Source organism: Pelodiscus sinensis, chromosome 2, assembly GCF_049634645.1.
Source record: "Pelodiscus sinensis isolate JC-2024 chromosome 2, ASM4963464v1, whole genome shotgun sequence".
Taxonomy (NCBI): domain Eukaryota; kingdom Metazoa; phylum Chordata; order Testudines; family Trionychidae; genus Pelodiscus; species Pelodiscus sinensis.
This window is the reverse complement of record NC_134712.1, coordinates 116,986,402-117,009,200: the sequence shown is the minus strand read 5'-3', so window position 1 is coordinate 117,009,200 and position 22,799 is coordinate 116,986,402. Positions and strand designations below refer to the sequence as shown.

At 45.1% G+C, this 22,799-nt stretch overlaps 1 protein-coding gene and 1 long non-coding RNA gene across 4 annotated transcripts in view; one reads left to right on the top strand and one right to left on the bottom strand.

Annotated features, from left to right (window-relative positions):
* LOC112544553 (uncharacterized) overlaps window positions 1–10,553 on the bottom strand; it is a 62,352-nt gene extending 51,799 nt beyond the window's left edge. For both annotated transcript variants that reach the window (XR_012901688.1, XR_012901689.1), the window contains exon 1: window positions 10,416–10,553. This is a non-coding gene — a long non-coding RNA (uncharacterized LOC112544553). The remainder of the gene's footprint in view (window positions 1–10,415) is intronic.
* Window positions 10,469–22,799, top strand: part of GMDS (GDP-mannose 4,6-dehydratase) — a 539,856-nt gene continuing 527,525 nt past the window's right edge. Inside the window, exon 1 of one of the 2 annotated variants that reach the window (XM_075921351.1) lies at window positions 10,469–11,005. In XM_075921351.1, the coding sequence (XP_075777466.1) occupies window positions 10,907–11,005 (99 nt within the window). In that variant the 5' untranslated portion in view covers window positions 10,469–10,906. The remainder of the gene's footprint in view (window positions 11,006–22,799) is intronic. The other variant, XM_075921350.1, reaches the window with a different exon arrangement.

Sequence of the window (22,799 nt, the reverse complement as noted above, 5' to 3'; positions counted from 1 at the left end):
ATATCGCTGTAGGAAAGTAAGGTTTGCATGGGAGGACACTTGACCGGCACAGTCTAGAAATTACTAACTTATCTTGCCATGCAAAGATTTCAGGCCTTATGAATCCTGTATCTTGGATCTAGTCTCTATCTGGGTGGAGGAGAAGGGATTCTGTAAATGTCTCATGTTGAAAAAATCCTGGCTTTAAATGGAAAGCATGGATTTTTTTAACATTATTTCCCCATGAAGAGAGCCTTGAAAACCTAGAAAGAGTTCTATGGTTGAAAGGTTTCCCTAAAGATGAGAGGAAAATCTTGCTACCCAGGATTGGCTTTAGTCTAGGACTCTTGAGTTTACTTACATTAGTTCACAATGGCAGTTAGCAAAGCTACCAATGGCAGCAGAGGTCCTATGGACTCTTTTAACTGGCTGACAGTAGCAGAGACAATTCTTCCATTAAAGACATTGTGGCCTCTTTGCTCTCATACTATTAAGCAAGTACCATGTGGCCTACTGGGCTAGGTGGGAAATGCTGTAACATCACTCTGATACAAATGCTTCATAGGCTGCTCTGTGCCCTTTGTAAATTCATTTAAACTTTCTGCTTTGGGTCCCCCCCCCCCCCCCCCATTTAAGCTTCACTGGTTAGAATTCACCTGGGAAGTGGTGGTGGTGGGGGGGTGTTAAATTCCCCTTTCTGCCTGAAGATGGAATAGGGGTCTCCCAGCTCTCAGAAGGATGCTGTATCTACTGAGCAATTGGATATGCTAGTTTGGGTGTTCCTCAATCTTTGCTGTCTGAAACTATTCCTCTGTACATAGTCATGTGGGCAGGGAAGACTTGACCCAGGGTGTCTCAAGGCTAGATGGGTGTTCTAACCACCAAGCTACAGATTCATTCTTTCTCTCTTTGGCACTATGAAGCTGCTCTGTAAAAGCACAATGGGCACTTGGGATGTAGGTGCCAAAGTCCCTCTCTTCCCAACTGCACCTGGAGGAAATAGTAACTCCTTTTCAATGAAGACTTTGCCAAAATTATCCACTGAGATTTATATCTTCTGTGTAATGTGCACATGGGGTTCCACTTTAGGACCATCCAGAAATTGCACATTTGGACCACATTTAGCCAAAGCCCTGGAGGTTTGAACTGGTTCCAGTAAATTTCTGGGTAGAATTCAAGGAGTTCTGGTTTTAACCTGTAAACTCCTAATATGTCTCTGCTTACCATCTTTAGGCTTTGTCCAGTTAAGACTGACTTTTTTTTGGCTGTGTCAGAGACTGATTGTGTGGCGTAGTCACTTAGTCTCTGCTTCACATCTCAATAAATATAATTGCCAACCACCAGCATTCAGAAATGAGTGTGGGTTAAAAATCACAATGTTCATTTTGGGATTATTTTTATTTGCCTTTTGGTTTCTGAATTTTTAGGGCACATTCACATTGCAAGTTAAAACTTTTCCCCACAACCATGAGGGCCAGAAACTATTAAACAAAAACAAAGGAAATCCTCATACAACTTCTTAATTGCAGCAACTGAGGCTTAAAAAACACATCAAATGTTAGCACAAAATTTCATCCTGAGTGTCATAACAGCTGATGGTCTGCATTCAGAAGTCTTTGTCCTTTGGCCATAACTTACAGATAAGATGTTTGACAGGTCCATTGCATTTGGATTATATAACTTTTTTGGTTTGAGGCACTGGCACAGGTGTCAGAATAACCCCAATGAATTTTTGAATAACAGAAAAGTTATGCTTGTAACTGCCAAAGCCACATTCCAAAGAGACAGTGTCGGACCACACCATGGTTAACTGAGAAGGTGTTTAAGCTGGCACAAAAATGACACTGAAAGAGATTGGCTTCAAGATGGAAGAATGTAAGGGAGAATGTCAGGAACTGAACCAATTCAAACCAGTCTGGACCAGACAAGTGACTATTTAAGGGCAAACTGTATGGAACTTGAGAATTGTGAAGACTGTGATAATGATGATAATATAGAAAGTATGTTCACAGTGGTCAGGTTTACCAAAAGGTTTTCCCTGTGGTCCAACATAATAAAAGATGATGATGGTGGAGCCATCACTGAGTGGGATTAACATGGGAGGAAAGATGATTGTGTGAATCTATCTGCCTAATCAGAACCACTTGTAGTATCGGATCACAGGAAAGAAAGTACAGAGCTGGAGCCATCAGTCCTGTGATGAAGTGATGAATAAGATTATGAAAATGTAGCTTGGGGAAAAAGCACACGGATAGGTAACTTGTCTGTAATTGTTAAAAGTGAATGTGGTACTGATCTTACATAGAAAAATTGTAATTAAGTGTGGATGACTAGGAATTGGCCAGAGGACTGGATGATGGGTTTTTTTCTTTCCTTACCAGAGAAGGGAGACTTAACTATCCTATCCTATCCTATCCTATCCCTTTTGCTGCATGTGAACAAAGTTCTGTTCTTCAGAACCTAAGATAGCATGGAACAAAGCAAGCTGATTTTTGGAGAAGTTCAAGACACTTGTTTTCAACTTGGTCACATCTGTCACAACTGGAAAAATGCACAGTACAGTTACCCCTGGATCATTTTGATGCTGTCAGATCTAATATCAACTCAAGATAATACCCATAGGCCTCGCTGGTCACTGGCAAATTCATAGCTGGAAACCAGTCTGGCTCACCTGTGTATTAACCTTTTGAAACTAGGTATTATATTGACAAATATTCTAGACCTGATGAAATACTTGTAGGATGCTGCATGCATTGATCTTACAACCTTTGTAGCCCATGTTATACGGTTATATAGAGTGTGTTGTCTTGTACTGAAGCCTGAATGTGAGTGGGTGATGGTGGGTTGCGTGTGTAAGGGACCATCTATTCAAAAGGAAAATTTCTCTACATGGCAAAATAGTCTTATGGGGTACTTGAGTCTACTGTGACTCCGTGCTAAGTCTATTAGGGTATGTCTACACTGCATGCTTCTTTCAGAATAAACTATTCCAGAAGATATCCAGAATAGCTTATTTTGAAACAGCATATCTACATACGAAAAGTGCAGTGAAATAGCATCCAATCAGTGTGAACGCTCTATTTCAAAATAGTAAATTGCTATCTCACATTTAAGGCCACCTGAAACCAGTTCAGGCAGGGCATTAGGTCAGCAGTGACTTCCTGGAACTGCTGCCTAAGGGTGAGACATCTTCTTAAAGGTACTCCCTCCCCCGTACAGCCATTTTCAGAGTCTTCTGCTTGCTTGCCTATCTCTCTGCAGGACAGCAAAGCATTTGTACTGTGGGCTTTGGTTGCCTTGTGTTTGGACACCACGGCGCTCCCTGCTATGGAGTCGGAGCTGCCTCTGGGCAGGTGATGGCTCCTGACTGTCATGCTATAGTTTCTGCAGGCTGCCCTCCAGGCCGTGCAGGAACATGACCCTGAACTATTTGAAGACACCCTCAACATGTGTCTGGGAGCGCTTCTCATTCAGACGCACCCCACTATAGAGTGCCGCTTCTGGCGGCTAGACACCAGCTCCAGTTGGTGGGACCAGTCATCGTGGAGCAGTGGGATGACCAGCAGTGGCTCCAGAACTAAGACATGAGGAAGGAGACATTGTTGGAGCTGTATTCCTGGCTTGCTCCTATCCTCACGTGATGGGACACCCAGATGTGACTCGCCATCTCCCTCGTCCCCTGCCCCTGGAGAAGCTGGTCACCATGGTGACCTGGAAGCTCGCCACAACTGGGGGCTGACTTCATAGGGGTGGCTCCTGGATGGTTTGAGGGGGATTGGGAGGGAGGGCTCAGGGACCTCCCAAGGGCTCTGACACCTCTTTGACTCTGTTTTGGTTTGTTTGCCTCCTTCTGCAGGTGGTGAGGGCCATCAACACTGTCCTGCTGCGCAGGGTCATCCACCTGGGCTTTGTCACCATGGGCTTCCTCAACTGCTGGGGGAGAAGTTATTGATGGCATCCCAATCCGGCCCCCCAACCACTGGGCATCTCAATACATCAACTGGAAGGGATACTTTTTGATGGTCTTGCAGGCCCTGGTCAACCACCGCAGACATTTTCGTTGGCTGGTCAGGGAAGGCACATGACGCCTGGGTGTTCAGGAACTCAAGCCTCTTCCAGAAGCTGGAGGCTGGCACTTCCTTCCCTGAGCACAGCATTACGGTCGGGGATGTGGATGTGCCACTGTGCATTGTGGAGGACGCAGACTATCCCCTCATGCCATGGCTAATGAAGCCATATACTGGACGCCTTGACCCCAGCAAGGACCACTTCAGGCAGGTTCCACATGCAGGTGGAGTGTGCCTTCGGGCATTTCAAGGTGAGGTTCAGGTGCCTCATGACCTGCCTGGATGTGGGGGAACAGAACATGGGGACACCACCTGGGGGATGTTGTGTGCTTCACAACATAGTGGAGAGGAAGGGGGAGGCCTTCCATCCAGGGTTGGGGCAGAGGCTGGCTGGGAGGGAAGGGCCTTGGAGCAGCTGTGCACGGCTGCCACACAGCAGGCCCATAAAGCAGGGGTGCACATCTGGGAGGTCCTGAGGGAGAGTTTCTTACGCTCTTCCCCAGGGCCTCCCCAATAGGGCCCTGTGCCTTGCCCCTCTCTTCCCTGCAGATACAATTTTTAAAATGGGGGAGGAGAGGCTCAGGGCTGGGGCTGAGTGTGGTGTGTGGCTCAAGTGCTTCCTCCGTCTTCTGTGTGGGATAGCGCTGCCAGGTGCAGGTGTGAGTGCTGCTCACAGAGGGGGCAGGAGACACCGCCCTACGACACATCCTTACAGAGTTTAGTGATAAAGCTGCAGCCGTGTTAGTCTGGTCTAGCTGAAACAAAAGACAGGACTATGCAGCACTTTAAAGACTAACCTAATAAACCTTCTTGTTAGTCTTTAAAGTGCTGCATAGTCCTGTCTTTACAGAACTTGAGGAGTTGGTTGAAATGGAAGTATAGATCACACTACCAGCATGGGATTTGTCATGTTTCTTAACAGTCTGTCCTGAGTCACTCTTGATAGCTTGACAATCATGAGCTTCATTGACTACTCAAAAGCATTTGATACTATCTTTGGAGGATTCTAGTAGTCATGGGAATTCTAAAACATCTCAATGAACTCAACACAAATCTCTACAACAGATCAGGGTGAAAAATAGATGATTGTAAGTAATTTTCCACTGGGAAGGGCTGTGAGAAATGTAAGGGTACATTTGGTTCTCAAGTCTCTGTGCATGCTGAAGAATGTCTTATGAGATAAGCCTTAATAGGCATAGGCTTCCTTCATTGTGGGGGCTCCCCAATCCCCCCTGATTCACCCCTCCCATTTAGGCTTGCTAACTCTCTCCTGGACTAGATGTCTTTGCCACAAATGGTGTCCGGTTCACTCAGCTGGGAGAAACGGCAACCCAATTCCTACTCCCACTTCTCTTTAAGCCCTGGCGCCACCTTTTTCCTCTCCTGAGCACACTCCCTTTTCTCTCCCCCAGCCTCCTGCATGTTTTGAAACAGCTGACTGCTAGAGGCACTGGAAGGGAGAGGAAGGAGTTGATCAGCGGGGCTGCTGGCAAAGAGGAGGCACTGGGGGGGAAAAGCGGATGTAGTTGCCAGTGAGTGCTAAGTACCTGCTAACTCCCCCCCCCCCCATAAGTTCTCTAACATATCTAGTCAATATACAGCAACAGTTAAAAAAAAAAAAAAGCAAAATTTCTTTTGGGAATCAGTAAGAAAGGAAGAGTTAAGTCAGAAAATATCATATTTCCTCTACACAAATCCATGATACACCCACATCTTGAATACGATGTGGAGATGTGGTCACTCCATCCCAAAAAAAGAGATCCTAGAATTGGAGAAAAATTTTGTTGCCCTTTTCTGAACTATTAGGGGTATGGAATGGCTGCCATATGAGGACAGATTAAAAAGAGTAGGAGTGTTCAATTATATTTCCCCTTTGTCACTTTTTTGAAACTGAAGTACATAAAATCATGACTATGGTAGAGGAAATAAGTTTGTTACTCCTCATAACACAAGAACTAGGGATCACAAAATGAAATTAATAGACAGAAGATTTTAAACAAACAAAAGGAGGTATTTCTTCACACAACACAGTCTGTGGAACTCTTTGCCAGAGAATATTGTGAAGGCTAAAACTATAATGGGATTAAAAAATTAACTAAATAAATTCATGGCAGATAGCCACTGTGATCATCCAGTCTGATCCGAAGATTACAGGTCATAACCTTACATATCCCTTTGTGTAGCAGACCCCTAACCTCTAGTTGAGTTAATGAAGTCCTCAATTCATGATTTAAAGACTTAAATAAGCCACCATTTATTTTACTTTAAACCAGAAACTGCCCCATAACCTATGCAGTAGGAGAAGGTGAAATAACCCCAGGCTTTCTGCCAATTTGACTTGAAGCAAGTTTCCTTCCTGACTCCAAATATGGCCATCAGATAGATGATGCATATGTGGGCAGAATTCACTTGGGAAAAAGCTTGCTGTAATAACTCTGAACCCTCCCCAGCTCCAGCCATGTATGATATTTGTTATATGTAGTTCATATGCAACTTCTAGTAATTGTAGGTAGAACATCCCCTCCATAAACTAATGAAGCTCAACCTTGAAGGCAGGTTTTTTTTGGCTCACTGCTCCTCTGATGGTTAGAAAACTTTGCCTAATTTCAAGCCTAAACTTGTTGATGTCCAATTTGTATCCAATTTGTATAATACAAAAGTTTATTTGTATTCAACACTGGTGCTTAACTTCAATAACTCCTCTTCCTCCCTGGTATTTATCCCTCTAGTGTATTTATAGAGAGCAACCATATTTTCCCTCCCCTACCTTCATTTAGATAGAGAAGTGTAAGCTGTTTGAGGTTCCTCTTCTAAGATTAAATTGTTTTTATTCCTCTTCTCATCCTAATAGTTGTTTTTTCTCTGTACCTATTCCATTTTGAATTTATCTGTTGCTATTACTTTCTGGGGGTAGAGAATGTCCCCTGGCGTGTCACTTTTTTCCTTTATTACTTGTTAGCTTCACAGCTTTGCTTATAAATAAAACATACTTTCATTGTCCTTTACCCATAATCATCCCAGACAGGCAGGCAAATTAATGTTCTTTCACCTAGAACAGGCATGATTTATGTGTTGCTTCCACAACACATTTTTAACAACATATTTTAGCACACATACATACATTTTATAACTGTGTCCATGTGTCTCTCAAAGATATTACTGCCCAGTATGCCATCAGTATACAGCTAATACCTTTTTACAAGATACTTTCTGGATACATAGTATGATACCAGGGACTGGGGTACGGTGCATCAGGGAGGCCTGCTAGAAGATTACAGTAGGCACTTTTGTCAGTATGTAGTGAGGAGCTCTTAGGCAGGACTGGCCTTACCATGAGGTGAACTGAAGCGGCCGCCTCAGGTGCCAGACTGGGGGAAGGGTTGTGTGTGCCACTAGGACCCAGAGTGTAGAAAATTGTATCTGGTGCATATGTATTCTCTCTGCTCTAGATGCACAGAGATGGTGGAGTGCTGTGTTGGAGGAAGGAGGGCACAAGAGACATAACAGGCAGGCAGGAGAAAAGGTGAGAGGGAATAACAGAAAGTAGCAGGAACTGCAGGGAGAGAGGAGGAGGAGCCTCTTATGTACCTCTCTAGCACCCCCACGAGTCTGGACTCATTTACACCAGCTTCTCAGGGAGCTTCCTATTTTCTGCTGTTTCCCTGAACCCACTTGAAACGGGCAGTCAACTGAAGTAGTAGGAGCCAGTTAGGCCCTTAAGATGCTGATATCTTCCCTCACTCAGGCCCTGCTACCAGACTGCTTATTTGTCCCCTTCAACTGAGTGTTGAGAGCCACTATAGCTGGCACAGAACAGCAGTCATAAGTGAAAGAAGAAAACGCCCCTCTGGGGCAGCATTCAGAAAAAGAAAGAAAGCAAAGGAAGCTTTTATATCTAAGCAGGAAGGAACTCTCCTGAGATACATAGACACAAATGTTCACAGTGAGCCTTCTGGCCCCAGTGAGGATGTGCGTGGTGAGGAGATGCCTGACCTTCCAGTTAGTCAGAGTGCAGGTGACCTGGCAGCTACTGCAGCATCCATATCTCCATCTCAAATGGATGTAACCATGCACATTCCTGGGAAAAAAAAGTGTAGATCAGAGAAGAGTGTGGTGGAGGAGCAAGAAACAGCTGCTGATGAGTTTAGTTCCTTAAGTCTAGATGATCCAGAACTGTGAACCCACTTGAGCAGTAGCGTGAGGGACTTCCTTGTAAGTATGGGCCACAGCAAGTGGAAACACTTCATGTTCCCCAAAGACAATGAAAATAGAAGTTTCCATCCAACACATTACTTGCATGAAATCCCCAATGGTGACAAAGTGGAAAGGCCATGGCTTATGTACTCAAAAACCCAGAATGTTGCATACTGTTTTTGTTGCAAACTCTTCCAGTCTAATGTTCCAGCCACATTGGGTTCTACAGGAACAAAGGACTGGAAAATTCTGGCTAGAAATCTGGCATACCATGAGAAGGCAGCAAATCACCAGAGAACATTCCATAGGTGGAAAGAGCTTGAGATGAGACTAAGGTTAAAGGCCACTGTGACGGAGCGGGTCGCCCCCACCCCGTGGACACGGACCCACCCTGCACTGAACCTGCCGTCGCCCAAACACTCCTCGGGACAATCCGAGGAGTAAAGGTGAAGTGCCGCGCTTGCTCTGCCACCGCCGCCCAGCTAACAAGCGGCGCACAAAAGACATGGCCGGCAGAGGGGCGGGGACTGGGGGAAGGGGCAGAGCTAACGCGCGCGGCGCCCGACGTCATCACGCCGGGATGCTGGCGCGGGACTTTAAAAATCCCAGCGGGGCCGAGAGAAGGGGGAAAGACGCCGGAGTGGAGAGGGGGAAGGACGCAGGAGTGGAGAGGGGGGGAGCTAGTGATGGAGGATAGGAAGTAGCCCAGGGCCGGGTAGGATCCCGGCATGCTGGTGCGTTTCGGGCTAGCGCCCCACCAGCAGGACAGGTCTCTGTGTACCTGTCCTTAGAGCCCTGGGCTGGGGTCCGGGAGAGAGGGTGGACCCGGACCCCCCTATCCCCCATTGGTGACGAAAATCCAGGGACCGCAACTAGAAACTGAAGAAAACAGGAAGGAGGACTAGACTCTCCTGTTACAGCCACCATAGATGATCAGCATCAAGAGAAGATTGCATCAGAGACTCATTACTGGCAAAATGTTCTGAAAAGGCTCATTGCCATTGTGAGAGTGCTTGGATCAACTCCAAAGGCTGTTCTGGAATATATGTGCACAAATAAGATGACCACGCTCTTTCTAAATGCTTTTGTTGCTCTGAGCATACTTCTAACACATCCTGTAACAGTTGCCAATGGAGAACACAGCTTCGCTAAGCTGAAGTTAATAAAAACACATCTACGCTCCACAAGGACACAGGAGAGGCTGGTTGGCCTTGCAACCATCTCAATAGAGCATGAGCTGGGCCAGACTGGACCTTCAGGAAGCAGTTCAAATCTTTGCAACCAAGAATGCAGGGAAAGCACCACTTTGATTATTCAAACTGATAAAAAAGCCAGTGTTTATGATGCAGATAAAAGTTACATTTGCTGTTCAGGATTAAAAGTTGTTACTTAAAATTTTTGAACAAGGCACTTTAAGTTGTTACTTCTCCTTTATTGGGGTAAGTAGCAGAGCAGTAGCATGAGAGGAGTAGAATGCGAAGAAGGCAGACTTGAGACCTTTCAAAGTTTTGGCCCAAGCAATGGGGTTTGCGGGGCATCATTTGAACTCCCCTCCTCAGATGCCAAAATGTTGTGGGCCCGCCCTGCTCTTAGGGCCACAATTCTTGTGGTTGTAGCAAACAGCTGGATGACATGGGAGCTTGGTGCTTTTGTAAGGCAAAGACCCCATTAGCTCTGTTTGAGGGGAGAGACTGGTGAGTATTGAAGAGGCACCGTGATTCCTCAGCTCTGCCCTTCTGCAGCCGCCTCCCTGACAGGAAGGCAGAGCACAGGCAGCTAGACTGCCTTTGCCCTTGGCCTGGGTGCAGGGGCGGGGCCAGCTCAAAGCCGACTGCGGCCAGGGACGCTCAGCAGTATCCTCGCTTTCTCGTGCCAGCGCGCCCGGAATCTCTGCTAGTTCCCACTGGGGCAAGGACCCGACAGCGCGGAGGCCTGCGGCAGGGAGCCGCTCCTCCACGCTGCAGGGGGCGCTGTGCCTCCCTGGCGCATCCGTTCGGCGTAGCTGAGGTCGCTCCCTGCTCCCGTCGCCTCCTTGACGCAGCACCAGGAACTCGGGTCTCGCTTTTAGCCGCTGTCGCGCGGCTGGCGTCGGAGCCCGAGCCAGGCTGAGCCCTGAAGTAGCCCCCTCCCCCGGCCCATCCTCCAATCAGCGGCCCCCAACAGCCTCCTCCTTACCCGACGCTGCCGGGTTCCGTGCTGGGGCCCCTCCTGTCTCTTTAAGGAAGCGACGCCGCTCCTGATTGGCTGGCGGAGGCCGCGGCGGCCGCTTTTCAAGCAGAGAAGCGAGCGTGCGCGCGCGCTGGGAGCGCGAGCCTAAAGTCCCTGCGCCAGGTGCGCGCGCGGAGCCTGGGGCTGGTGCCCGGAGCGGGGCGGCACCTGTGCAGGCTGCACCTTACGGGAGGCGCCGCTGCGGGGACGCGGAAATGCACCAACGCCCGGCAGCGGCAGCCTGGGCAGACCCCGCCCCTCGCCGGTAGCCCAGTTTCCAGCTAGTCCTCTTTGGTCCATGCCCCTGCCCGCTCCGCCTCCGGCACCTTGACCGCCCCGCCCTGCCCTCCCGCTGCAACGCGGCGCCTTGCCATCTTTCCTCTGCTCCACCTCTTGCACCTGAGTCACCTCCCCACCCCTGCTAAACCGCAGCAACTCGGCCCCTCCCTTCCAGACTCATGGCACAGGACGCCTGCCCCAGCTCTGCACTGACTGTAGGCAACTGTGCAGACATGAATCCCAGGAAAGTGGCTCTCATCACGGGCATCACTGGCCAAGTAAGTGTTGGGGAGGGGGAACGGAAGCGGCGACGAGTCCAAATGCAATTGCTTCTACACTGGTCATTAAGCAGGGGAAGAGTGGCACAGAGTTGCTTGTCTGTCCGTACACGTGTCTCTACTCGATTGCTAGCTACGTACAGTAAGCTGCCTCATGTCCTGTTGATCAGTGTATATTCGCTCCCTGCTGTGCATCAATCTGTGTTTCACTGATATGCTGCTAAAAATAAGGATGCATTAGTGTGTATTGCATTGGCACTCTATTAGAAATGACCACTGCTATTATTTATCAACCCCTATCTGACCTGACTTCATCCTCAACTAGTATTGATCAAAGAGAGGAAGAAAACTCTTGTAACTGGTATAGTGTATGTGGAAATAGCATCTCCTCTTCCCTTTTGTAGAGTTTTACAGCTTTATTTATAGCAGGTTCTTTGGTATTTACATGCAAAAATGAGGTCACTTGGATCTTAATATATAGTTTATGTGAGGGCACTTGATCTACAAGAGACATCTTAATCTTGTGTTTTAATTCTCATGTAAGTGGTTCAATGAGTACAATTTGGATCAAGTTTTTATCATATTTTGGAGAAAAGCAAACTTCTTACAAAAGTGAGTAGACATGAACTAATGACGTTATAATTGAAGTTGGATGTTGCAGTGTATGCAACACAACAATAGAAACCAAAGTGCGAAATTGACACTTCTGTGAGAAACACAAAAGGGAAAAAAATAAATAGTGACAATTGACTGAAGATGGAATTTGTCTGCAGAACATGGTTATTGAGGAAAGATTGGGATTTAGTGGGAATATACTTGAACAGTGGTATTACCTTCTAGTGACACGTTTTATCCAATATGCATTACTCTGGTGTAATACCATTGGATATTTTTGTAGGCCTTATTCAGTGGAACTTGTTAGATTCCAGAGGATGGACCATCAGAACCTTTTATTTTGTCTCACAAGTTAATGGAGATGGGCCTTACTCTCAAAGCTCAGATTTTAGGCGCTTACTGCCATTCCCCAGAATAAGATGTATAATGTAAAAGACTTTATGATGGGGTAGGCAATAAGTGGCTCCTGGGCCAGACAGTTTGCTAGGGTTAGCCCTGTTGGCAGGCCGCCAGATGCTTTATTTACCTGAGTGTCCACAGGTATGGCTGCTGGTAGATCCCTTGGTTGCGGTTTGCTGTGCCCAGCCAGTGGGAATGGGAAGAGAAATAGAGAGGAATTAGTTCAATTAGGATGTTGTACAGCCAGTTCAGTCTAAGTGCAAAGCCTGTATTGCATTAGTCAAATCACGGTACTGACTTGCATCTACTAACATTGCATTTAACAACACAAAATGAAGAACAGGGTTGCTGTCAGCTTACATGATGTACCCTTAAAAAAAAAAAAGAGAACTTTTGAGACAGCAACTGGGACTGTAGAGTTCTGTACTCAGATACCAGGGTCTCTGTTCTTTATTTCCTGTCTTGCATCACTATAACAGTGGAGAGGCTCAAATTAGGTATGTTAAAATGCATCTAATCGGCTAATTGAGTAGTTGATGGAATTTCTATTGACTACTTGATTAGTCAATAAGGGGGGAAACTGCATTGGGAGCTAACCCTGCTGCAGCTCTGCCTTTTAAATGTAATAAGAGCCACCTTTCTACTCTGCTAAGCAGCTGTCCTGGCTTGCACCCAGACCCAGATGCTGTGCCTCTGCTTTTTGAATGGAGTAAAAGCCAGGCAGCTCTTATTGTGTTTAAAAGGGAGAGCTGCAGTGGGGTAAGCTCTGGAGGTCAGACGCTAAACCTGCTGTGGCTCTGCAGTCTGCCCGGCATCAACTAATTGAGTAGCACATGGGACTCTTACTACATTTAAAAGACAGGCACAGCAGTTGGGACCCAGAGGGAGCGGGGACTGCTTGAGTCTTTCTCTCTCTCCCCACCTCCCCCATCGACTAGTCCATGGAAATTTCATCGACTAGGCAGTTAGCCGATTAATCAAAATTTAACATCCCTACTTCACACAGCCTATTTTTCTCAACAACTTTCAGGCCCCTCTTCTATTCTGGACTCCTACATACTGACTGAAATGGTCTTGTTTCTGCTTGGTCTAGGCCTTCAAACAATTATGCAAATGTCAGATGTCAAGGAGCAAGTAGTGGTTTCAAAGCTTTCCTCCTTCCAGCCCTATTACTGAAAGTCACTGTAGTCTGTGGTTGCATATGAGGCTGGGAGAGGGAGGAGCAGGGGACATGAACCTAGTTCTTACAAAAGCCGCCTTTACCACAGGCTAAAATCCTTTGTTAAAATTACTAAGCAGATTGCTGCAACTCTACTAAAATCTATTTGACTTCTTTTGCCACTCCTGCTTCTATATGCTTTGTTGAGCAGGCTCATTTTCCTCCCACACCAGATTAATTATTGCAGTAATGTTATGTGTACTCAAACTTGTATTTGCTGCACCTGCTCTGTAGTGGAGAACTTCCTTCTTTGGGAGTGCCCACCTTGCATCTTTTACTAGTGCCAGAGTCTTAAGGTAAAGCAAAGAAATGAAAATATACAGTCTGTCATAAACCAAAATGTATCTTAGTTTTAAACACAAGTTGGATTTCTCTCCTCCTCTCCCCATGGTCAGGGACTAATTCTAGGTTGCTTTGAATAATAGGCTTTTCTTAATTTGATTTAAACTTGTCGAAGTATAATGGTATGCAACTACTCCAGATCTACAAGTTATAATTGAATTGAAACATCTATATTACAGAGAATGACCGTGCATGAACCAGAAATATATAACATGATATGAAAATTCTCTGGTCAAACTGGTTTGTCCAATGGAATTACACTTCTATATAGGACAAAGGATGCTGCAGGTCTTGGCTTTTTTCCAAGTGAAGTTTCTAAAGTAGTTGAGAGCAGATAAACTTGTTTGTCATGTAGAAATGTGATTGTAGTATATTTGACCAGTGGGCTGTTGGGGGAGGGGGGGGGAGACCTTTTATAGTTTTAACTACTGTATACAGTAGGCAATGGAAAATATTTCAGATTTTTTTCCCCAAGTTTTGCAGTTATGATCTGGCCTGCCAATCTGTTTGTTTCCCTTGAAGTGCCAAAGAGTTATCACTGGTTGCAGTGAAATTTAGTGTAGAGGAAAGAGCTCTTTCTGAACAGATCTGCTGTCCCTAAAGGTGACCAGATACAAGCTCACGTTATGGAGAGAGTTAATGGGGGGAAAAACTGTTGCTTTACTACTTTACCCATTCCCTTCTAGATAGTATGTTATCTTGTCTTCTGGAATTTCATCACCATCTTGAGGAGATGGCTTGTTGTCCTCATAGATTCAGAGGATCAGGGTGGATATGCACTACTCTCATTCTAATGAGTTGGTCCCATGAGAATAGGGTTGAGGCATGTGGTTGTGCTCTGTTTCAGTTGAATACTTGCTCTGGCACTTCTCATGAACGTTAGCCACTAGGTTTTTGTAGCAGTACACTCACCTATGACACTATAAATAAGAGTAAGTTGAGGGAAATTCTGTGCATCAGCCCTTAACTTGTAATGCCCCTGCAGTGAGCTCCCTGCAACTCCCAGGCTCACTGTGGGGCTGTGAACTATGAGGAGCTCACTGTGCAGGGCTGACCCTGTTGTACTTAAAAGTACTGCATGGGATCTTGTTGGGGAAAAGGCAAAACGCCACATTTATTGGTAGCACATACAGAAATCAACACTTATCATAGGCTTATGATATCTTACCCACACCCACCCACCCTGTCATGTTGTTACCAATAGTTGCTCCCCCTAATTGCTCTGGCCAGGTGAGTTAGGTGGAAGAGGGGTGGAGCCGGGCTCCTGCTGATCCAGATTGATGCTCCTATGTTGACAAGACGAAAATCCGGGGCCCCTCTGCAAGATGCCTGAGATTTACAGTGTCGTCCCTCTCCTGCAGATCTCCAGCAGCTAGTCATCACATGAATATGCATCATCTGTGAGAGTCATCATATGCAGGTAGACATCTGTGGCACTTTCTTCTAGGTGGTGTCTCAATGCTGCCACATTCTCCTTCAAAGAGGGTGCTTCCAAAAGCAGGCACTTGCTGACTTCCAAGGTGTCCGTATGTCCAGTCTTCTTTCAATGAGCCAACTTCACAGGTCTCATTGTTCTTGGATCTGCCTTCCACCCCTCTCCTCTTTATGCTTTATTCATTCACACTTCATTCACTCAACAGGACAATCAGTAAGCAAAAGGGGGTACAAAGTCTACAAGATACAAGGTTTCAATGTAAAAAAGATTTAATGCAAAGTTTCTATGTTGTATATGAAAGTATACAAAGTTTCCACATAAAAGGACTTAATACAACAAAGCTAAAGACTTATTACAATGCTAAAAGAACTGAATACAAAGTTAAAATAAAATTTCAACGAGAAAATGATTAATACAGAGATGTACCTACAACTCGCCATTACTTCCCTAGACTGGGACAGACCCCATGAATTTGTGGAACTGCTAATAGTGATTCTGCAAACTGTGAGGGTTTCCTATACTTCGGAGGTGTTTTATAACATTTAAATTGTAGCAAGGGAGGTTTAGGTTGGACATTAGGAAAAACTTCCTAACTGTCAGTGTGGATAAACACTGGAATAAATTGCCTAGAGATGCTGTGGAATCTGCATTGTTGGAGGTATTTAAGAGCAGGTTAGATCAACATCTAGACCTAAATGGTGCTTGGTCCTACCCTGAGAGCAGGGGAATTGCACTTGACCTCTCAAGGTCCTTTCCGGTTCTAATATTCTGTGGCTTGTCACTGGTTGGATCACAGATGTCCCCTTGAGGCTGTTGCCTGGTGTGCTGATCATGTCATTGAGCCTGCCTACCTGCCCTCGGGGATGCCCCACCACTCTGTCTTGCTGCGGTAGAAGATCTCCCACAGCCAAGGCTCAGAGTTGGGGTAACAGCTCCCCAAGCAGAGTAACACAAATGCTGAAACAGCTCAACTCTTGGAGGGCTCATCTATAGGGCTTTGACAGTACCCAGGAACAGAGCCCCAAAGAGGACCAAACCCCCAAATAAATCCATTTTATTCTATATAAAAGTTTCAAACAGAGCTTATAAGTAGAGCCATGATATAAAGCAGATATTTGTGGATTTTCAGGGCTCTACTCATAAGGTTAGCCCCCTAATCAATGAAACAGAGATGCACAGTAGTTGCTTCCCCCACCTCCAAGTAGCAATTATTTACACTGGTCTTGAAAAACAAGTTTTTTATTAGGTATAAAAAGTAGAATTTAAAATAATTGCAAGTGAATATAGTCAGATGAAAGTGAGTTACTAAGCCAAAATAAAGGAGACAAACTAATTAAGCCCAATACATTGAGAGATTGTTTTGAAGCATTTTACCTGAGGAATATACTTTGAGAGACTGAGATGGGTCTACAGCTTTTTGTATCCTTCATAGTTCTTTGTTTTCAGATTTCTTTGTGTGGCATTTTAGGGTGGAGAGGCAATTTGAAAAAGCGAGCCGAAGACAAAAGCGTGATTGCTTTCTAGTCCTTAAATAGACTTGCCCCGGGGCAGGAATCCTTTGTTTTAGCGCTCCATCTTCATGGAAAAATACCCCACTCAAGATGGATTCTATTACAGAGGGGCATGGTCACATGTCTCTTTAGGATCAACCATAGTTTGAGCCTAAGGAAAAACAAAACCATACACAGCACCAAGCCAGTAAGTTTCTGGAGTATCAGTAGTGGCCCTCATAGCACATTTAGAATTATAAACATATTCACATTCCATATTTCTAACTTCACATACAAGATTGATACATGCACAGAAGTAGACTATACACATTCAGCAGATTGTAACTTCAAAAATGTCACATGATGCATGTTGCCTAAAGTGTCTTAGTTATTCATATTAATATTAGGGATGTAATAGTATAATGGTTTAAATAGTTAACAGATAAGCCTGGCTTTATCAATTACCATTTACAGTTACATGCAGGTTTCCGTCCAGTATTCCGGCTAACATTTTCTATCCTTGGGCAGGTGGAAATTTTAGGTGCAACACCAATATTGAGATAATGTGTGGATATTCACCATAAATACAAACAAAACAAGTGTATGTGTGCGCGCGCACACACACACAGATAAAGCCCCAGAAAAAAATCATAGATGGTTTCAGAGTTTGTATACAGGTTCATGTTTCAAAGAGCTTGCAAATAAGGTTTCATCCTACACAACTACTAGCATCACACCTAGTACTTGCTAGTAGGTATGTTAAATTTAGATTAACTAATTGAATAGTCCATGGGATTTCCATCGACTATTCGATGAGTCTATAAGGGCTTCTCTGCCTTTGAACTGTAGCAAGAGCCCTGCCAGGAGCAGGGAGAGCGGAGTTTCCTTTTAAAATGTACAAGAGTCTTAGTGTGGCTCTTGTACATTTCAAAAGCAGAATCACAGCAGAAGTGGCACAAGCGGAGACTGCTTCAGTCCCCACTTGTGCTGTTTCTGCTGTGCCTCTGCCTTCCCTGCTCCTCTCTGATAGAGGCAGCAGTGGGAAGAGACTGGAGAAGTGATGAATCACTAGTCGACTAATCTTTTATATCTCTACTTGCTGCTTCTGACTCGTAATAGCCACAGCTCTACCACATAGCAAAGCTCTGGCCTTTAATGCAATACAGTATACTATGTATTTAATAACACAGAATTTTAAAAAATTATTAAGATCAGAGTTTTAGATAGTTGTAGCACGCCAAAAAAATCTGTTAAGAATCTTTTTCTTACCTTAATCCATTAACACCAATGTAAACTTTGTTTTGAAATGAAATTCTGCAAATGTCCTCCTGGTACACACCCCATGCAGCCTGCTTCTTCTCCCCTCCCTCCAACCCATCAGACAGCGGACTGCAGCAAGTGAGTCGGGGCACCCCAAACAACCCCCCCGTGCAGTCAGCCCCTTATCTTCCCCCCTTCCCAGGAGGCTTGAGAGTGCTCAGTTCTTGCCTCTCTCCTTGTGCAGATGAAACTCTCCAAACTCTTCTCCCCTGATTCCACTTGAGCCTATCCCTCCCTCTGTTTCCTCTCCCCTCCCCCCAGCCACTTTTGTCTGCTTATCTCCCTTCTTTACCTGTTCTGGGAGCTACTCAGTTTGACACAGATCACCTCCACATAGCTGCATGTTAAGCGAGATGATGCTCTGCCCACGGCCAGTCAGCTGAGCTCCCTACCTGCGCAGAGCTCAGAAAACAGCTGTGCGGTTGTCAGCTTACAAGGAACTCTGCTTTAGTCCCAACTTGTGGGAAGCCATCTGCCACCCTGCTCTGCTGCCTCGCTATCAGTGTGGGGTGGCAGCAGACAGGAGCTGGTACACTCCACAAACTGTCGTTAAAAGCTGGCTTCTGGCACGCACTAGCTCCTGGGGAGCTGGCTGCTGCTCCACACTGCAGGGTCTGCAGTGTAAAGCTAATTAACTGCTTTTTAACATCCATAATTCATATTTACAAACTGATTTTCATAAAGCATGGTGTGGCTTGACAACACTTTGCCCATACTAACAATTTTTTTGGATGTGTCCTGCAATGTGTGTGACCAGTGGGTGGAATGCTTATGTAGACAAGGCTTGGGTTTCTTTGCTATGCATGTCTAGATGGGAAGAGGAAAACTTGGTCAATTAGTTAACTCTTTAAACGTTGAGTTTAACTTGTTAACTAATTAAAAGGGAGCAGTTGGAGGAGCCTACTTCTGCTCTGCTGGGGTGGAGTGCCCTCCCCTCTCCTCCCTCCCCCCCCACTGCAGGCAGGGACTGCTCTAGTCTGGTTGCTTCTGGTCCCATGCAAGGCTGCTGGCTACCAACCCAGGCGGGGCTGGAAGCAGCAGATCCTTGTGGGGACCCGACATTGCTGGAGCAGACCTCTGTGGTGGGCAGCAGGCGGGGGCTGCTCCCCAGCTACCAGTTACCCATTAACATTCCTATCCTAACTGCTACAATCCCTTTTATATAAATGTGAGCTTAATTCTCTAAAAATGTATGGCTTGGGCCTCTGTCAAACTGAGTTGAGACAGGTCTGTTTGTGACTGAGCCTTGGTAAGTTCCAGTCTTTCAATTATTTTAGGCCACGTCTCTACTTGTGGGACGACTGCTGCAGCAGTCAATCTTCCAGCGGCTAATCTAGCAGGTCTAGTAAAGACCTGCTAAATTGAATGCTGCGGGAGAACCCTGTTGGTGCTGGAACTCCTACTCCTCCTGAGGAGTAAGGAAAGTTGATGGGTGTGTTTCTCTCCTCGCTCTCCCACTGTAAGTATGGAACCAAAGCGAGGCTTAAGCTACATTGACTTCTGTTATGTTATTTGTGTACCTTAAGCTGATTTTTCTCCTGTAGTTTGGACCTGGCCTCAGTGGGTAATTGCTCCCTTGTGGTGAGGAGCTGATCTGCTCAGGGAGATGTTTAAAAAGTCATTTGCCAGGTGAACTTCAGAGCTATGGACAAAGGCTGCTAACCAAAATGATTCAGTGAGTTGAGAGAGGCAGTGTGCAGTTCAGGTTCTGCTCTGTGTGCAATTTCAAGATGGCCAAAGGTGGAATAGTAATGGTGACCTGCAGCAGTTTTGCTATGGTTCCCTCCCACCCCCCCCCCCATGCCTGAAGCCATATCTTAGTAAACAAATGACTCTGAAAAAAGATGTGGGAGCCATGAAGGATAATCAGCTGAACATGAGCTCCCAGAGTGACTCTGTGGCTAAAAGAGCTAATAAGTTCCTAGAATGCATAAACAAGATAATGTTGAGGAGGAAAAGTGGTGGTGTTTAACCTCTGTATTTAGCACTGGTGTGAACACTGCTGGGAATGCTGTGTCCAGTTTTTGTAACCACAATTTAAAAAAAAAAGGTGGTGATGAATTAGAGATGGGTCCTAGGAACGATTAAAAGATTTGAAAATGTGCCGTATAGAGTTTGAGTTCTTCAGTCTATCAATCAAGCACAACAAAGAATGCTCCTCATACAGATTAAAATCAAGTCACCTTTAGACTGAAAAGAGATTAACAAGTATTTATCAGAGAACATGACCCACTGTCTGGAAGTTGAAGCTTGACAAATTCAGGCTGGAAATAAGGCATGATTTTTTTTAATAGAATAATTAATTGTTGGAACAATGTACAGACAGTACTGTGTTTGTATTCTCCACTACTGACAATTTTGGAATTAAGACTGATTGACTGCTTTTTCCCCTTTTCCCCCAAAAAAGATGCTCTAGGAATTGAATCTTATGCCCCCTGTCACATAGGATGCTAGACTAAGTGGTCTTTTCTGGCCTTGGAATCTGACATTATGAACCTTTTACAGAAAAGTTTTATATGTAATTGTCAAGGCTGTTCCTCTCCCCCTCCCCCCCCCACTCTGGCACTATGAATGTAGAAGGTGGGGGCCCACAAGAGAGCTTCAAAACCTTGCATCTCCTGGCACTGGTAACAAAAACTCCCCCCGCCACCACCCTCCCCCCCAAAAATAAAATCCTAATACACAGATATTGGGAATTTCACTGCTTCTATCAAGTGCTTTTTGATCCCTAAAAAAACCCAGGGGTGAACATTTGAAACCACCTCCAGGGGTACCTGAGCTCTTTTGCCCCTAAGGAGCTTGAAAAAGAAGAGAAAACAAGATGCAGTCTCTGGTAGCTGACTCCCTCAGTAGAGGCATGCAGACACACAGACAGACCTTCCAGGACACAAGAATCAAATCATTACTTTAAAATAAGTGTTTTTCATGTAAAAAACAAAAGGTAAACTTGATAAAGTATACTTGATTGCTAGATGTTACAGAACAACTAAGGAAAACAAATTTAAAAAACCCAGAACATCTCTGGCACAATGCTTAGATGGTGGGAGGGGAGGGGAGGGAAGGAATAGACACAAAAATAAAGAAAAATTACCCTGACTGCAACTAGACTCACTTGTACTCACTTCTAATTTTCTCTTTGTTCAGTCCGCTCCCATGTCCTAAATTCCGTGGGGGGAAGGGAGGGGAGAGGGGAAAGGATGGATGCTAGTTCTTCCTAGGTTTAAATCATTCTGTGTGTCTCAACTCCTGGGGCTCGTCTACATTGGCCCCTTTTCCGGAAGGGGCATGTTAATTTCAGAGATCGTAATAGGGAAATCCGCGGGGGATTTAAATATCCCCCGCGGCATTTAAATAAAAATGTCCGCCGCTTTTTTCCAGCTTTTAGAAAAGCCGGAAAAGAGCATCTACACTGGCCCCGATCCTCCGGAAAAAGCGCCCTTTTCCGGAGGATCTTACTTTGAAGTAGGAATAAGAGCCTCCGGAAAAGGGCGCTTTTTCCGGAGGATCGGGGCCAGTGTAGATGCTCTTTTCCGGCTTTTCTAAAAGTCGGAAAAAAGCGGCGGACATTTTTATTTAAATGCTGCGGGGGATATTTAAATCCCCCGCGGATTTCCCTATTACGATCTCTGAAATTACCATGCCCCTTTCGGAAAAGGGGCCAGTGTAGACGTAGCTCTGGTGTTAACTCTCACACCCAAAGAAAGCAGGCAGGGAATCTATGTCCAATTCAAATTTCAAGCCACTATCTCGATTGGCTCTCCCAGCCTCCTGGCTGACACCATTGCTAGGTACCTGAGTCAAACCCTTAGTCACCAGATGCTGGTTAGCACTTCCCCTGTTCATGACAGTATCTGTGGAAGTTCCTATTCCTGTGTGATCACAGTGTGATCATAGAATACTAGAACTGGAAGGAATTTCAAGAGGTCATTGAGTCCAGTCCTCTGCCCTCGCATCAGGACCAAGCACTTACTCTAGATCATCCCTGATAGATGTTTATCCAGCCTGCTCTTAAATATCTCCGGTGATGGAGATTCCACAACTTCCCTAAGCAAATTATTCCAGTGGCTAACCACCGTGATAGGAAGTTTTTCCTCATGTCCAACCTAAACCTCCGTTGCTGCAATTTAAGCCCGTTGCTTCTTGTCCTATCCTCAGAGGCCAGGGAGAAATTTTTTTCTCCCTCTTCCTTGTATCACCCATTTAGATACTTGAAAACTGATATCGCATCCCCCATCTCAGTATTCTCTTTTCTAAACTAAACAAGCCCGATTCTTTCAGTCTTTCCCCATAGCTTATGTTTTCTAGACCTTGGATCATTTTTGTTGCTCTTCTCTGGTCTTTCTCAACATCTTTCTTGAAATGTGGTGACCAGAACTGGACACAATACTCCAGTTAAGGCCTAATCAGAAGAGAGTAGAGTGGAAGCATGACTTCTCATGTCTTGCTTACAACACTCCTGGTAATGCATCCCAGAATCATGTTGGCTCTTTTTTGCAACAGTGTCAAACTGACTCATATTTAGATTGTGGTCCACTCAAACCCCTAAATCCTTTTCAGCAGTGCTACTTCCTAGACAATTGCTTTTCATTCTGTATGTGTGAAACTGATTGTTCCTTCATAAGTGGAGTACTTTGCATTTGTCCCTTCTAAACTTTATCCGGTTTACCTCAGACCATTTCTTTAGCTTATCCAGATCATTTTGAGGTGTTCATAAATGCTTATTACTATTTCCTAGTCACTAACACAGTAATTAAGTTGATTTTTATTATTGCAACCACTTTTATTCAACTATCTGATGCCACTACTTCCTTCAAGTTTTGCAGAGCTAAAATAGTTTGTTTAGAACAATAAGCATTTTTAAAGGTAAATTTTGAAGTACACAAGTTACTGATAAGAGTTCAATACCATAACCATCTTAACATTACCTGTGTCTAGAATATCATGTGTGCAAGTAAAATTTTTGTACTCAAGCAT